General features: G+C 41.9%; 1 protein-coding gene across 1 annotated transcript in view; it reads left to right on the plus strand.

Annotated features, from left to right (window-relative positions):
* nup93 (nucleoporin 93) overlaps nt 1–16,103 on the plus strand; it is a 38,038-nt gene that overhangs the window by 19,349 nt on the left and 2,586 nt on the right. The window contains exons 5-16 of the mRNA XM_078257852.1: nt 877–1,005; nt 3,767–3,841; nt 5,241–5,333; nt 5,497–5,636; nt 6,702–6,834; nt 7,531–7,688; nt 7,775–7,940; nt 8,152–8,245; nt 12,770–12,961; nt 13,053–13,179; nt 13,325–13,397; nt 14,203–14,247. Coding sequence (XP_078113978.1) covers nt 877–1,005; nt 3,767–3,841; nt 5,241–5,333; nt 5,497–5,636; nt 6,702–6,834; nt 7,531–7,688; nt 7,775–7,940; nt 8,152–8,245; nt 12,770–12,961; nt 13,053–13,179; nt 13,325–13,397; nt 14,203–14,247 — 1,425 coding nt within the window. The remainder of the gene's footprint in view (nt 1–876; nt 1,006–3,766; nt 3,842–5,240; nt 5,334–5,496; nt 5,637–6,701; nt 6,835–7,530; nt 7,689–7,774; nt 7,941–8,151; nt 8,246–12,769; nt 12,962–13,052; nt 13,180–13,324; nt 13,398–14,202; nt 14,248–16,103) is intronic.

Raw genomic sequence — 16,103 nt, forward strand, 5'->3', positions numbered from 1 at the left:
AGAGATGCAAATATCTGATCACAATACATCCGACGATTTTTGCTGAGAATCTCTTTAATTCGATTGTTAAGAGATTGTGAAGGACATTTCATTGCGGTTCTCTCTGATCCACATTTTTTTTTTAAATGACCTCAAATTTATCTTTGTCGTTTCTGCGCTTCACTTTCTTGATTCCATCATAGTTTTGACAGATTGCAGTTATACAACTCAGAAATGTTAAAAGTAAACGCTCTGGCGTCCGGGCAGTGACCAAGTTAACAAAGTAAATGGTAGCTTTAGTCTACATTTGTTTCTCCCTGAGCTGAAGATTGGAAAGATTCAATTATCTCACGTTCCCATTATCTCACTTTGAGTCTCTACGGAGAATAAAAATAGACGACACTGTGTCCTGATGGACTAGTACAATCTTGACAGGGGTCTGCTGCTAAATGTGGTGTGTGTGTGTGTGTGTGTGTGTGTGTGTGTGTGTGTTTTTATGTGCTGCATGCGTGTACCCTAGGTTATCTGGCTACTGGAGAAAATTCTTCTTGCACTAAATCAATTGCTATAATCAACTCTGCCCTTCACCCATCTACTGATGCCAATATACCCACCCATCACATTGCATAAATTAATCACATCATATTTAGCACCTCACATGTGAGGCAAGGCATTATGTTAGCTATTAATGATATAGTATAATAGCGAGAGTTTGTATTGCAAAACCAGCTAAACTGTCTTGTTCTCATTTTCAAATGCTTGCAAGTCTGTCTTCAGAGTCAAACATGCTGCTTCAAAACGATCACTGTCATCAAGGCACAGCATTTACAGTATCATTCCTAACCTGCGTGCCGTAATACATGAGTACGACCTGTTTCCTACTTTGGTATGTTTCAGACGTTCCTGTTGGCTGAGGAGTACCACCGTGAGTCCATGCTGGTCCAGTGGGAGCAGGTGAAGCAGAGAGTGTTGCACACGCTACTCGGAGCAGGAGAGGACGCGCTGGACTTTAGTCAAGATGTGGAGGTACAGGAAGCACAACACAGAGCTGCTTTAGGAGGAAGGACCTCCACAGTTCAAGAAATGACAGCCTTAAAGGGGCGCTATGCAGTTTTGGCCATTTCTTCGCTGTTTTCTCGCTTTTTGCTCGCAGGTTTCTCGAGCTCCCTCTACAGCTTCGGAATAGATATTTGGCAGCTCCAATGTTTACTCGTGTCTGACTCCTGACTCGGTCAGTCTGCTGTTTCCTCTTCCTCTGTTCCTCCGACAATGCTTTCCTAGCTTTCGGCTTCTTTTTTGCCGGCTCAGCCATGACGATAGTGTGAAAAACTCCATCGCTACCTTGTTCTTGAGCTAGCCGGTTCCTGAATGGGTTCCTGATATCATGCGATACTTCCTGGTGCTTTCAAGGGTGGTTTTTCCGCTCACAGGCGCTAGGGGGAAGCGAGACGACCACCATTCAACCCGAAAAAAGTCATATAACCATTCCAATGACTCCGAAGCTGTTCAGTTATGGTAAATTAAGCTAAAAAAAACTGCATAGTTCCCCTTTAAAAAAATCTATCTTTACCAACAAAAGACAAACTGTCTCAGTCTGCTAGACACCTTAGATAACACGTTTTTACTGAAAAGCTAATTTTGGTATTGTGCTGTTGGGACTATTGAGAACAACATTTCTTGCTAAAAGTTATTATTTTTGTTGAGAGTATATTATATCCGGTATGTCGGCTAATTTGAGGTTGCCACGTGGTCCAAGCTCTGTACTAGATCTGTTATAGACAGTGAATTAGGGCTGAAACGATTCCTCGAATAACTCGATTACAAAAAATCCTCGAAGCAAAATTCTTTGCCTCGAAGCTTCGTTAAATCAATGTAATTAAGGTTGTACGGCTCACTGTGTTCACGCACGGAGGATAATTACTAGCGCACACAACAGGTTGACGCTTCTGTGGACGCAAGACCGTTTATATACTGTCTATGCCCAGATTACAAATGAACGAAGACGAAAATAGCGAGGGTCTAAGAGAAGAGACAGGCGAGAGAAAACGACAGAAAGTTTGGGATCATTTTAAGCTGCAAACATGCTGCTACATCATCTCTGTAGAAAACATCCAGTGTCCTCATCCATTCCACGGAGCGAACCCGACACCAGGTAGCTAACTAACGTCTGCTGCTCTCGTCCACCGCGTCCAACTAGCCTACAGCATGCTACTCTGCAAACAGCCATGTTTTACCAACAAGCTAAAACGAGAGCTGTCGGTTTGTAGTCTAACTGTTTATTAGTTTGCTACTAATCTTTGGAAACTTAGCTGCTGCCGGAGACAAACCGGCTCCTCCCCCCAGCATGGCCACTTTATATGCACGTGAATGACGTCGTCATGCCGGTGATGTCTGCATTCTTTATTCTTTCTCTTCACTCATTATTAGCCTTCTTTAAATGTGTCCCCCAGAACAGTGTAGTTGAACAGCCCTGCTGTAAGCTTTGTACAGTCACATTTACCTGGGCTTAGTGAACAGCTCTTTTGCATATCCAGTGCAAAGAGCCAGAGGCAAGAAGGGGAAGGGGGTGAAAAATATTAACATTTGGGCCACCAAAAATGTACTTGGAATTTGGCAATACAATTTTTTTGCTTTTTCCTTTTTTTTAGTAGACAGCAATAATAAATATTTACTATTGCTATTTACTAAGTATTTCTTACTAAGTATTTCTTATCCGATTACTCGATTAATCGATGGAATAATCGGTAGAATACTCGATTACTAAAATAATCGATAGCTGCAGCCCTACAATGAATGTTTCCTAAAAGAAGATGCACGTCCACCACTGTTTCTTTTTAATAACTAGAAGGGCACTTGGAGAGTGCAGAGCTTTGGGAAGGAATGCCCCATCTCACAATATTAATGCAGTGGGAATTTTCCCAGTCGGAAACTAATTTTTCTGATTATTTAGACACCAAATCAATGCAGCACAAATGCCCTATCTCGCAATGTTAACTAAAGTACTAAATGACTTGTGTATTCGCCCCGTGATCCAGATCCGCTCCAAAACATAACGGGTTCTTTCTTGGTCCATGCTACTACCCTTCCACCAAGTTTCATGAAAAAACGGGCCAGTAGTTGTTTCGTAATCCTGCTGACAGACAGACAAACCAACAAACAGACTAACCACAGTATACTTCTCGGTCTTAGTGACCAAGGTTCTGGACTGTGTAGATAATATTGACATTTTAATATTACATTTTTTAAGTCTGTGCAAATCATTAATTTAGTCACATACACAAAAAGCATATTGTAATATATTTTAACTTCTTGGACTGAATACGTCTACTTAAAAGCAAGTCTCAAGTCTCTCAAGCTGATTTCTTGACACTGTACTCATAGCTGTTTACCCACTCATCAAAACTAACCAGAATAACTGTTCCATCTGAGACCCATACGTTCTATATTTATTGTCACCCTGGGTAAAGTACAATACTTTTATCCTGTGTGTCATCCTGCGGGAGCTTATTCCAGCCTGCATTGGGCCACAGGCATGGAAACACTGTGGACAGGTTGTCCTTCTATCTGGGCTGGAAAGACCCTTAAAATGCAGAGTCTTCACTTTAAAAAACAGGATTTATTTAAGATGCTAAATGATTGTCACATTAGACACAATTAACAGTTTTATTGGTACATGATTGGCGTTTCGGTTGTTTCTAGCTTCATTTAACTTTCTCTTAGTAATGCTACTTGCTTGTTGTGTGCAGTGTATTTATCAAGTCATCTGCTGCCTCCCTGTTCATTGTAGCCCAGCTTTGTGAGTGAAGTGGCAGCTCCAGGAAGAAGTGCATTGGACAGCGTGGAGGTGGCCTATGGACGACAGGTGAGTCTAATCATTTTGTTGTACCGGTACATGGAAACTCCAGGTAAGGGCACACAGTTGCATTTAGTACAAACGGTAAAAATGTATACTAGATCCTGTTTATCTCTGTGTCACAGTGTCTTTTTTTTTCTAATTCTACCACTGGGGAGCATCCAAGTCAGAAATGTAGGGCGCCCGGATAGCTCAGTTGGTAGAGCGGGCGCCCATATATAGAGGTTTACTCCTCGGCGCAGCGGGCGGGTTCCATTCCGACCTGCGGCCCTTTGCTGCATGTCATTCCCCCTCTCTCTCCCCTTTCATGTCTTCAGCTGTCCTGTCAATAAAGGCCTAAAAATGCCCAAAACATAATCTTTAAAATAAAAAAAAAAGTCAGAAATGTAGTTCTAAAACTTATATATTTTCCGATATGCATTTTTTACCACTTGAAAACATAAAATAAGCATTTTTAATAAGAATCTTTCAAATTTGTATAGTAAAGAATTGTGACCAGAAGATGCACTGAGCGTGGCATTTTACAATTGGAAAAAAATAAAAAATAAAACCTGGTCAGTGCTGTCTGGTGGACAAACTCTGTAATGGTGACGCAGTTTCAGACATATATGCCGACACCGATGTTAAAAGGCTAATATTACCCCCTGATTTACCAGTCAGGCTCAGTTACAAACATCAGTAGTTTCTTTTATTATTATTTTGTCTAAAATAAACGTTTGTGAAAAGAGATTATATTTCTGGCTGTGATAGCTTCAGTTTAATCTGTTAATGAATTTGCCATAAAACAGACATTTTCGTACAACTTAATACTTAAATCTAAAGACAACATACCTCTTGAATTGACTAGTTAAAGTGAGTTGAAAACGGATGTGTAAATGAGTCTGTTTGTGATGCCCTCTGATAATTCTGTTAAAATGGGGTCACAGCAAGAGAGGAAGTGGCAGATCAAACATATTGATTGATTGGGTGTTACAGGGGGACTCTGGGTAATTCTCTCTCACTCTCGTCTCTGTGTCTCTCGACCGTCCCTCTCATCATCCTGTCTGACCTTCTCGTTCTCTCTTTGTTTGTCTCTGATTTGCTACATGACACAGTCATTTATTGTGGCTTTTTCCTCTGACCATGTGTCGACACATTGCATGCGGCATCATTTGTCTTGTTTTTTTTATCCTCTTTGATGACCTTTTAAACATTTTGATCCTTTTTGTTTTGTTTTTTGTTGTGAACCATTTCACTCGATGGTCATAGTGTGGATGAAGTTGTAGGCGGATTTACATTTTTTGAAACATTCATTTGCAAATGTAGATGTGTAACCTGAAAATGTTGCATTTGACAATTTGGGGAGCTCATCACTTATACCTTTTTTTCCCTCTTTCTCTCCCTTTATCACCACCTCTTCCTCTTTTAGATTTACATTTTCAATGAGAAGATAGTGAATGGTCACATTCAGCCTAATCTGGGAGATTTATGTGCTTCTGTAGCAGAAAGCCTGGATGACAAGGTAAGAACGTCTACTATCACCATGAAATTGTTATTTTCAGATTTAATTATTTTGTCCTCTGTGAAGATATAGGTCAGTTTTACTCTGATTGCTAATATGCATTCTGTTTTCTCTAAACATGCCTTTATGTAACTGTGACTGTCGCCCTCTCTCTTCCCTCCAGAATGTATCAGACATGTGGCTGATGGTGAAGCAGATGACCGACGTGTTGCTGGTTCCAGCCAAAGACACTCTCAAAAGTCGCACCTCTGTTGAAATGCAAATGGCCTTCGTACGCCAGGCGCTCAGCTTCCTAGAGAACAGGTAACTGTGGTTGGTCTTGTTTTTGAAGAGGTTAATGGTGTGTTCCAGTTGAACTGGGAAGTCGGAATTTCCGAGTTCCTAGTCAGAAGTTTTAAATGGAACACCCACTCAAGTCGAATTTCCGACACGGAAAGTCAGGAGAACCTCACCAACCCTGACATGACAATTTGACATGGCTGCTCCAGGCATCAAACAGTAGTGAAAATTGTAGGAATATACTGTTTATTAGCACTTCTGTCTATTCTATCTGTCTATATTTGTGTCTCATTAAATCAGTCGTACACACAGTACTGTCCATTTGTATCTGTAGACATGTTGCTTTGGTGTTTGTACGCTAACAATGGCTAACCTGGCTGGAGTCCCCCTAGTCTATATCGAAGAGGTTTCATTTACGGGATTGTTCTGGTGCTGCCGGACGTTCCGCCAGATGTCCCTCATTTTCGGCTGGATGTCCCTCACCTTCCGCTTTCTTTGTGTTGGCATTCTAAACTCCGGTCTATTCGGGAACCGACAATCAAATTATATTTATCCTTTTTTTCCTAATAAAATCCTCATCACACACTCGACAGCCATTTTAATTCCAGAGCTCGTCTCCCTACATGCACATGTTGCACCAAAAAAAAGTTCCTTCCCGAGGCTATTTTGCAGAGGCACTGTACCTGCGTCCGGCACTTAGCGCCGCTCAAGACGATTGTGATTGGTTTAAAGAAATACCAATAAACCAGAGCACGGTATTCTCCATTTGCACCTCGCCATTCTTGCGTGATCGGAATGCTGTGTGGACTAGCCCGACCCTCCTTCGCGACGCTGTGGAGGAAGGTATGGCAAAGCGAGACTAGAGTCCGTCCGTCCGTCCCTCCCTCTTCCCCCGTCCGTTCCCCGTCCCCCTGTTAAATATAATGGTTTTCTGACTTGTTACTGGAACACGGTCCACTTGGGTGTGACGTCATTCCCAGTTCTGACTTCCGAGGTAAATGAAACGCAGCATAAGCTTTTAATGGACTGCACATACAGTGGTTGATGAACTCATTGTATACGTGTGTGTGTGTCTCTCCTCTCTCCCAGTTATAAAAACTACACCATGGTGACTGTGTTTGGGAACCTCCATCAGGCTCAACTAGGAGGAGTGCCAGGAACGTACCAACTAGTCCGCAGCTTCCTCAACATTAAACTACCAGGGCCCCTGCCTGGCATGCAGGTAACACACACAGTTTTTTTTCCCCCCTTTTCTGCCAATTATATTACACATATACAGAATGTCAAAATTATTTTTGGTAATCCTGCCAATCGTAACAGTCAGATTGTAAACTGCTACATGATGAGTTTATTAGAACAAGCTAAATTTATGCTCAGGTCAGAAACTAATATGGGGGCAGAATCTTTGTTCGACATGGAATATTGTCACCACTTTACTAAATCAATCGCATTATTTTGGAAAAAGTCAAGCAGACCGACTGTTACATATTGGGTTCGGCAAATGTTAATAACCTTTCCTCAGAAAGGGAAGCAAGAATTATTTGAGAGGATTTGGGGAGCATTTAACTTGTTCGTGAAAGGTATGGAGTTAATGAATGAAGAGGATGGTTGAATGCTGACTAATGTAAACCTCGTAATGTCAGCTAAAACTGTAATACAATGAGACTACCTTAAATTTAATTGATAAAGCAGTCATTTGATATATATTTTTTTTAATGATTATATGATACGCCTATTCTTTTTTTATATATTTAACTTCTTTTGACTTATGTTTGCTGTTCCTGTTTGTCTATTCAATTTTTGTTTTTATCACGTGACTCTTCTGTAAGTTTGGAACTGTACAATGTGCGCGTGTTTAACTGAAAAAAATTGTTAATAAACATATTTTTCAAAAAAAAAATATCTTTGTGTGCAACAGGATGGTGAGATCGAGGGCCATCCGGTGTGGGCTGTGATCTATTACTGTCTGCGTTGTGGAGATCTGAATGCAGCCATGCAGGTTGTGAACAGAGTGCAACATCAGCTAGGAGACTTCAAGACCTGGTTTCAGGAGTATATGAACAGCCCTGACAGACGGTAAGAACGCCTCCTTGTCTTCATATTTTTCGAGGTAAAAGGTCAAACCGTATCATCACTTATGCCTCTGGATCTCCTCCTTTCAGCCTTTCCCCGACTTCAGAGAACAAGCTTCGTCTCCACTACCGCAGAGTGCTGAGGAACAGTGCTGACCCTTACAAGAGAGCCGTCTACTGCCTGATCGGGAAATGTGACATCAGTGATAACCACGGAGAGGTGGCAGACAAGACTGAAGACTACCTCTGGCTTAAGGTACAGTATACTTCATTTTGCCGTTTTTCTTTTTGGTTCATTTAAATATAAAGCATTAGAGCACTGACCAGAGGAGAAGCTGACCCAGTTAATGGTCATTTTTTAAAGCTTATTTTCAAGGCTTCACTGTTGGCAGTCTTCCTTTAAACCAAAGTTGTGTTATTCCTTCCATTATTTTGTACATCGTGTGTACCATGTTTTGTCCCTGCAGTTGAACCAGGTGTGTTTTGATGACGACGGCAGTAGCTCTCTTCAGGACAGACTGACCCTGCCACAGCTGCAGAAACAGCTGCTGGAGGACTATGGTATGGAACTGCATTTTAAATCTGTATACCTCACTATGTGGAATCATTGTTATGTAAATGACCTGCATTTTTATAGCGCTTTTCTGGTTTTAGCCACCGCTCAAAGTGCTTTAGTGTAGCTTTACACACTACAAGGTGCCCCCTCATTAGATAAACATTCACACACCGACGGGATGGTATTTGGGGTTCGGATTGGTAGAGGACAGCTCTACCTCCTGAGCCACAGACGCCCCAGGCAGCAGTAGTTGGCGGCCCGCCATGACTGAAGGAATGCAATACCCCTTTCACACCGAGGGGCCGAGGGCTGAACCAGGGTGGACTTTGTGTTTGAAAGGTTTAACTCGCATTGACTGACTTGGCTTCACGACCCAGGTCGAGACTCGGGTCGATTTCACTGTAAATTGCACACAACCAGGGGCGCTAACAACCGTGGCGCGACAAATTATGTCATCGGTTGGAAATAGGGGCTTCTCATTCACGGCTTCCCCCCTCTCTCTCTCTCTCTCTCTCTCTCTCTCTCTCTCTCTCTCTCTCTCTCTCTCCCCCCAACGTCTCAACAGCCGGCACTGAACTGCAGAGAGCCTACTGTACAATCAGGAATTCAAGTACAAAACACTTCTGGTGGTGTACAACTAGAGAGCGGTTTACTGAATATAACGTGTAAACTCCCCCCGCCTATTGCCAGCACATGAAGTAATTGTCAAGGCTTTGGACAAAATATGTGTGTGTGCACACAAAAACCTCAATTTGCAGATATGGATAAGCCACCTTTGAAAAATCTAAATAAAGAAACTGAAAGCCTCAATTCTCCTCCACAGAGCAACCCATGGATAATTTAACAACACTAAAGCAAAGGGCTATGAATAATTCAGCTTAGTTTCTGGAGAATCGTGTTTTTTAGCAATTTGGTTTGGTAAACCGCCTTAAACACTACAGTACCCATGAGCCTCAGCAACTGCAACTGTGAATCCTTTGTCGAAGAAGGCAGGAACAAAAGTTCATGAGTTTGTGGATGAATGAGCCAGAACCTGTTTGGAATCGATTTTTAGACTGCCAAATGTAGACATGGGAACACAGTTTCTCATCTTTTGTACCACGTATGATTCAGCCATCAGAGGTTCTTGTCTTCTTGGAAGTGCTTCAACTGCCAGTCACTGCAAAATGAAATAGCGTCTCTCCCACTTCGTCTCTCTATGGGCCTTATCAAATGCCTTCAATGAAGTAAAAAGAAACAGCTGCAGCTTTTAACTCTCGTCCAACATGCTTCCTCCTGGCTGCATCCCACTGCTGCCCTGTTCTCTCTTCAAGAACTCTGTCTCCTTGATGTTTCAACATAATAAATATTATAAGAGGGGACAAGGGGCTCACTTTTGGATAGTCCCTCCTCAAAAGCAGTCATGGTCTTGCACATGGAGTTGTACACAATAAAAGTGACAGAAGTAGTTTTGTGTAAGCTGAAAGGCTCAAGCTTTCAAGTTTTTTGTATTTGTCACATACTCAAAATATCTCTACATTGTGCAGTGGAATAAGTGTATGCCTTCTCCAGTTCTGTGCTTGAAATATACAACAGAAAAAAAAGAGAAAGAGAAACAACAAAGATAAGACTTTGACTTAGATTTTTTTCACACAAAGTAATTTCAAAATCAAACTACCCTCTGTAACAACCGCATGCCCCCTGATGCACAAAATAAGGGGCGCGTAAGGGCATGAGGCCTTCACTCCCACAGATTGAGAAAGCCCAGTTTTCTCCCCTGGATGTTGCCTTCTCCACGGGCTGATCCTGCTCCGTTCAGATAAGACAGCACTCCTTTCCTCTCTCAGTAGCCTTCACCCTCTCCCATTTCCCCTCTCCCACTCTCTCTCTGCTCATTGGGAAGTACAGCCTGAAGCCTCGTTCTGTTTTCTCTCATGCTGCTCAGCTCCTTCGGTTGTCTGGCACAGTATTCTTTGTTGTCCTCCATCTTGCTTCACAGCGGGACGTAAAGCCCCAAAGCCTTTCTTCATTTCTCTCACATACTGCCAGTGCTCGCCAGCTTCGTCTGTTCTCTGTTTCTCTGTCCTTTTGTTCACTGACTCTCTGTCCCATCCTTTTATCCTCTATCCCTGTTTCTCCGTACACCTGCACAGCTGTTTCCCCTCTTTCCTCCCACTGATTTCCGTCCTCTTTCACGCGTTCTCTCCTTGCATGAGCATTTGTTCTTCGTCATCTCTTGTTTGCACAATCTGCTGCAGCTCTTTCCCCCTCCCTCTCACACCCACACTCTTATCTCTCCTCCGTCGTCCTTTTCCCTTCTTCATCGCTCTCTCCCTCTCTTCTTCTCTCATGCGCTTTCCCTTTTTGAACTAAAGTGCTGTTAGTCTGAGATAAGGCAATAAAATGGCTGACATGGTTCACCCTGTTCTACTCCTCAAACTTTCAGTCAGCAAGAGGATTAGGGATTATAATTAAAAAGTAAACTTGATGACTAAGTACCTGCGCTTGACAGAACGTTTTCGAATTCTTACATGTAAGTTGCCATAGCAACTGCCAGTTGACATGGCATGTATAGACCCAGAGATAAACGGGTGCCATTCATGGCTATTATAGTTTAATACATTACAGTATATTCAATAATGGCAATCAAATATTTTCTATAGTAACTGTCAGATAGTCATTAATTCCATTTTATTAAACACTGAAACACCCACACTGCTGTCACAATACCACAACTTCAGTAAGTTTAATAAACTGTAAACAAAATAAATAGAAATAGGTCCATGTCAACCCCAGTGTCCACAGTTGGCTGATGACCCTTGTTGCAAGTCCCCCTTACTTCCTGTCACCTCTCCACTGTCACTACGAATACAAAAATGGCCCAAAAAATACATATCCCACGAATTTATTAGAAGATGAATGTAGAATTGAAGTTCTGGGCAACTTCCAGCCAAAATCTTGTTTTGTTGTATCTTTTTTTATTTGAACTCTTTGCATCGTCTTTTGTCCAGAAAGGAGAGTGCTTTTGCTAGTTTGATTTTGGCAGTTGAATTTAAAACCGTAGTCATTTTTAAATTTTCTCAATTATTTAGAAGAAAGAAAGAAATGTTTTGCACATAGTAGTCAGATGAGAAAAAAATAGAGTCACAACAATGACTTTAAAAGTGAAATGTGTGGCAACACATGTTGACATTAGAGGTGTGACCTATTTTTCTCCTAAATACGTTTTTGTTTTAAATGGCATATCTTTTGCTACGTCCACACTACTCCGGAATTTCCGAGCCCCTAAAACGGAGACATCATTAAATGAAATGTAACATTTAACGCTGCTGACCCTGTTTTAGTTTGAAAACGTCAGGGTTGTGGTCTGGACGGGCAGAAACGGGGACCTTTGGAAACGATGACGCAGACATCCACTTTCGCTCCCTGATTGGGCGACTTTGTGCGTGACCCTTTTCTAGAAGAAAACAAACATCAGCTTTGACTACCAGTGGTTAATTCAACATGGATAACGAATGATAGCCGTGTCTGACCTGGTTGTTGATGCTTACTAGCAGCTGTTGTGAAGTTAATTTCTGCATGTTATAATGCTACTATTGCTTACATGCGCTAGAGGCGAGCTATTATTCAAGCGATTTGTGACAATTCTCGTTCCCAGCATTATCAGCCTTACCGGCACGCACATGCTCAGTGTACGTGAATGGTCTGTAATATGCTTTTTTTCAAGCGTGTTATATTGACAGAGATTAGATGTGAAAACGCTAAGTGCTAAATAGGGTTGTGCATCGTTTGGATTTTAACGATTCTGATTCCAATTGCGATTCTTCCTTTCGATTCTGGTTCTTATCGATTCCGATTCTTTGAGGGGTGGAATTTAAACGGGTCACACGCTTATTTCACAAATAAGAGGAACATTTTATTTTTATTCAGTGGTGGTTTGCAGTTTTACCGGGCTTTTTTCAACGTAAAATAAAGCCACACTAGAGCGCCGCTTACCGTGCTCCGAGGCTTCAACACAACAAGAGCCTGGCCGGGACGGAAACCAAAACGTGCGCATGTTCAATTTGGAACCCATGATCAGATTTGAAACCAAATCCTTAAACGATTCCAAACGATTCCAATAAAGAAACGATTCCACTGGAATCGTAATTTTCGATTCCAAGTAGGAATCGGTTCTCGATGCCCAACCCTAGTGCTAAAAGACTCATGAGGACGGAGATCGTTTTCATTTTAAAATGCTGTTTTAAAATTAAAAAAAGTTTCAGCCTTAAATTACATGCAGGTTTAAGCAGGGTTCAAAAGTAGCACCATGCACCAGCCAAATGCTGGTAAGATATGTAAGTGGCTGGTAGATTTGCTTCACTCACCAGCCAAAAAAACAATGCTTATCAATTGAGTGGCTAGTAACATTTGAACATTCACTAGCCATTTGGCTGGTGGGCAAAATGTTGAACCCTGGGTTTATGGTAATGCTGAAATACTCATACCTTATGAACGTTTTTTCAGTGTCATCTAAACTAACTCCCCCTCTCTCATCTTTTGTCTAACAGGAGAGTCCCATTTCTCTGCGAGCCAGCAGCCCTTCCTGTATTTCCAGGTGTTGTTCCTGACAGCTCAGTTTGAGGCGGCGGTGGCTTTCTTGTTTCGTGTAGAGAGACTTCGGAGTCATGCTGTGCACGTGGCGTTGGTCCTGTACGAGCTGGGGCTGTTGCTGAAGTCGTCTGGCCAAAGCGCTCAGCTGTGTGAGTTCAATCACCTTTGTTTTGTAGGGTGGTGCTGTCACTCAGGAAAGACATTTTAGTTATCCAAAATGTGTTCACCTGTTCTCTGTAGTGAGCCAGGAGCCCTGTGACCCTCCCATGGTACGCCGCCTCAACTTTATCCGTCTGCTCATGCTGTACACTCGCAAGTTTGAGTCGACTGATCCACGGGAAGCCCTGCAGTACTTCTACTTCTTACGGTAAGTAATCCTACTCTCACAGTCAGATTCTTCTTCTGACCCTACACTATACAGACAGTTTGTAAGGGGAGAGAAGGGTGTGTGACAAAGTGATTTTCACTACAATGCCTGTTTTCTAATTCCTACTGTTTGTGTTGTTCTGCAGCAATGAGAAGGACAGCCAGGGAGAAAACATGTTCATGCGTTGTGTCAGTGAACTTGTTATTGAGAGTCGGGAGGTGAGTGCACCACATTTACACAGAGACCCTCTGGAAATAATGCCTATATAGTTGTTCCATGCCTTTTAACACAGTTAATGCAGCCACAACTAATACCAAGTGCTCACTAGCTGATGGGTAGGGTGACCAGACGTCCCCAAAAATTCGGGACAGTCCCAAAATCCAAGCAGTTGTCCCGAATCCCGAATCCTGCCCTAATTAGAGCAAAAATTAGAGCAAAGTCTCAAGAGCAGACGCTCGAGTAGTTATAGTCTGATAGAACATAAAAAACTGTTCATGGTGATTGAGTCGTCCTGCAGCCAGCTCCCGTCAGCTGCTCATTGGCTGCAACAGTACGTAGGCGGCTAGGCGCGAATTTTGATAACACGCAGTGCTATTTTTCATTAATTCATTTTTGAAATGGAGGCTCAGGCTGGTGTCCCTGGACCCGATGAACACGTAGCTAAAGAGCAAAAACGTCTCTGCAGGTACCGGGAGGACTGGGTAGGGAAATACCCCTGGATTACAGCAGTTTTACATGATGCAAACAAAGCGTTTTGCAATGTATGTAGGAAGGAGTTTGGTATTTCACACGGGGGGGGGGGGGAGTCAGACGTCAGGCTGTATGCTAGCAGCAAACTACATATAACTAACAGCACAACTATAGACCAACACGGTGTAATGCTTTTCATTTTTAGACTTTGTTTAAATGCACTTCAAGAAGGGTTTATTTCAGGGCTGTTGTACATAGTGTACTTGTTTCTCTGATATTACACTGTATACTTTACATGTTTTTGATATGGTATATCTGACTCTTTTTTTACAGTTTGACATGCTGTTGGGGAGATTAGAGAAGGATGGCAGTAGAAAGGTAGGAAGAACGTAGTCTTTGGTCTCTCCCTCGTCTCTTCGGTGGTTGTTGTCTTTCTATTACTGTACATGCCTTTGCCTCTCACCTGCTCTCTTGCCATGACTTTCTCGTCCTCTTTCTCTGCTTCACAATGTTCTTCTGTCACTCTGTGACTCTGCTCTACGTGGGAGGTTTCAGTCAGTTAGACAGACAGAAATCCTCCCTTTCTTCAACACATCTTCTACGTGTTTCGAAACTCTTTATTTAGCAGCACTTTGTTCCAATGTCGTGGATCAAATGCTCTCCACAATGCTTCATTGTAGCCTTCCCTTCCAAATTTTCTTGACATTGATCACCGTACTAACAGCACTCTTCAAGATGCAATGTTTAAAGGTTATTTTATTCCCCTGAAAGTCACATTGCTGTATGTTTCATTCCACCCACAATACACACTGGGGTACCTGTTTTGTCAGTCTTGTGAATCTGACCGATCAAGGATTGCACTGCAGTATATTTACTACTTATCTAATGCCATGTTAAATTAATACTGCCGTGGTGGTTGCACATATATAGACTTTTTCGGGGGATGATCTTTTACAGTATATGATTGTAAGATTGCCAGTACATTACTACAGATGGCAGTTTGCTGAATTTGAGTTTTATGAAGGCAACTCTGACTTCTTTTATTCGGTACAATTCATAGAAGGAATGTTAACTGAACAATATTCTGGTCATGTAGCTCAGACCTGAAACATTTAAGACTTTACTGGAAAGTCCAACCCAATTTTCCAGTCTGTCTTCTGGTAAAATGTGGTTAATGTGGCACTAAGATCAATTAGCAATCACAGTATAGTCAGAGTCAGTGTTTTGAAAAAGAAGAATATTGGTACTAAAAGTCTTTGTTCTGTAAAGTTGTTGCAGTAGGAATTTGATTTAAAAAAAAACAACTCTAATTTGTAGTGTTGGACATACTGCAGGCCTGTCATTTATAGGGTTGCAAAGGGGCGGACATTTTCCGGTAAATTTCCGGAAACTTTCCATGGAAAGTTTAGCTGGGGAATTTTGGAAACATTCCAATTTGGAAACTTGTAGTCCTTGGGCTCAAATGCAATACTGTCTTCAATCAGCTTCAATCTGCTGTAGAATGTTGGATTCTAGAAATGATCTGTGCAGTGGGCGTGGCCTCAATAGCCCTGCAGTAGGCTAAGTAGTAGCCCAAACCATTGACCTTTAGCTTAACATATGAAGGTAGCTAGCATGCTGCTTTTGATTTACAATGGTTATGGTTATATGCGTGCTAAGCTAACCATCAGCGCTGTCTATTGTTTCCAGCCTATCAAGAACAAGTGGGCTATACAATTAACACACATAGGTTAATAGCAATGGGTTATGTATCTCTCTTTCCCCCCCCCCCCAAAATACTAAATGTTGGCCAGTATGTAGTAGCCTATGCTGATTACTGCGTGCGTGCATGTCATTGACGAATATAGGGAGGACATTCAACTGAAGTTGCATTAAATCAGGTTGTTTTAACCAAGATTGTGCTGCTTTTCCAACTACAATTCCGTTCCCTGTTATAGTCTAACAGTATTATAACAAGCAATATTAAAAAATATTCAGTTTATTCCTGTTAATTCCCATGGAAAGTTTCCAACTTTGAAAATTCCCGGGATTTTGTAACCCTAGTCGTTTATGATTGCAAAAGTGTCTAGGCTGCACTTTTGAAGCATAATTGGAGAATTACCTGATAAGAGAAATCTGTTTACTCTTTACAATACATCTATCGTCACACAAGGGCTATTTGGGCCAGCCCTTAAAGATTTTTATTAAAGAATTTAAGAAGCCATTCTGGTGCAGCTACTGTATGTCAGATTAAA

Source organism: Sander vitreus, chromosome 8, assembly GCF_031162955.1.
Source record: "Sander vitreus isolate 19-12246 chromosome 8, sanVit1, whole genome shotgun sequence".
NCBI classification, from domain to species: Eukaryota; Metazoa; Chordata; class Actinopteri; order Perciformes; family Percidae; genus Sander; species Sander vitreus.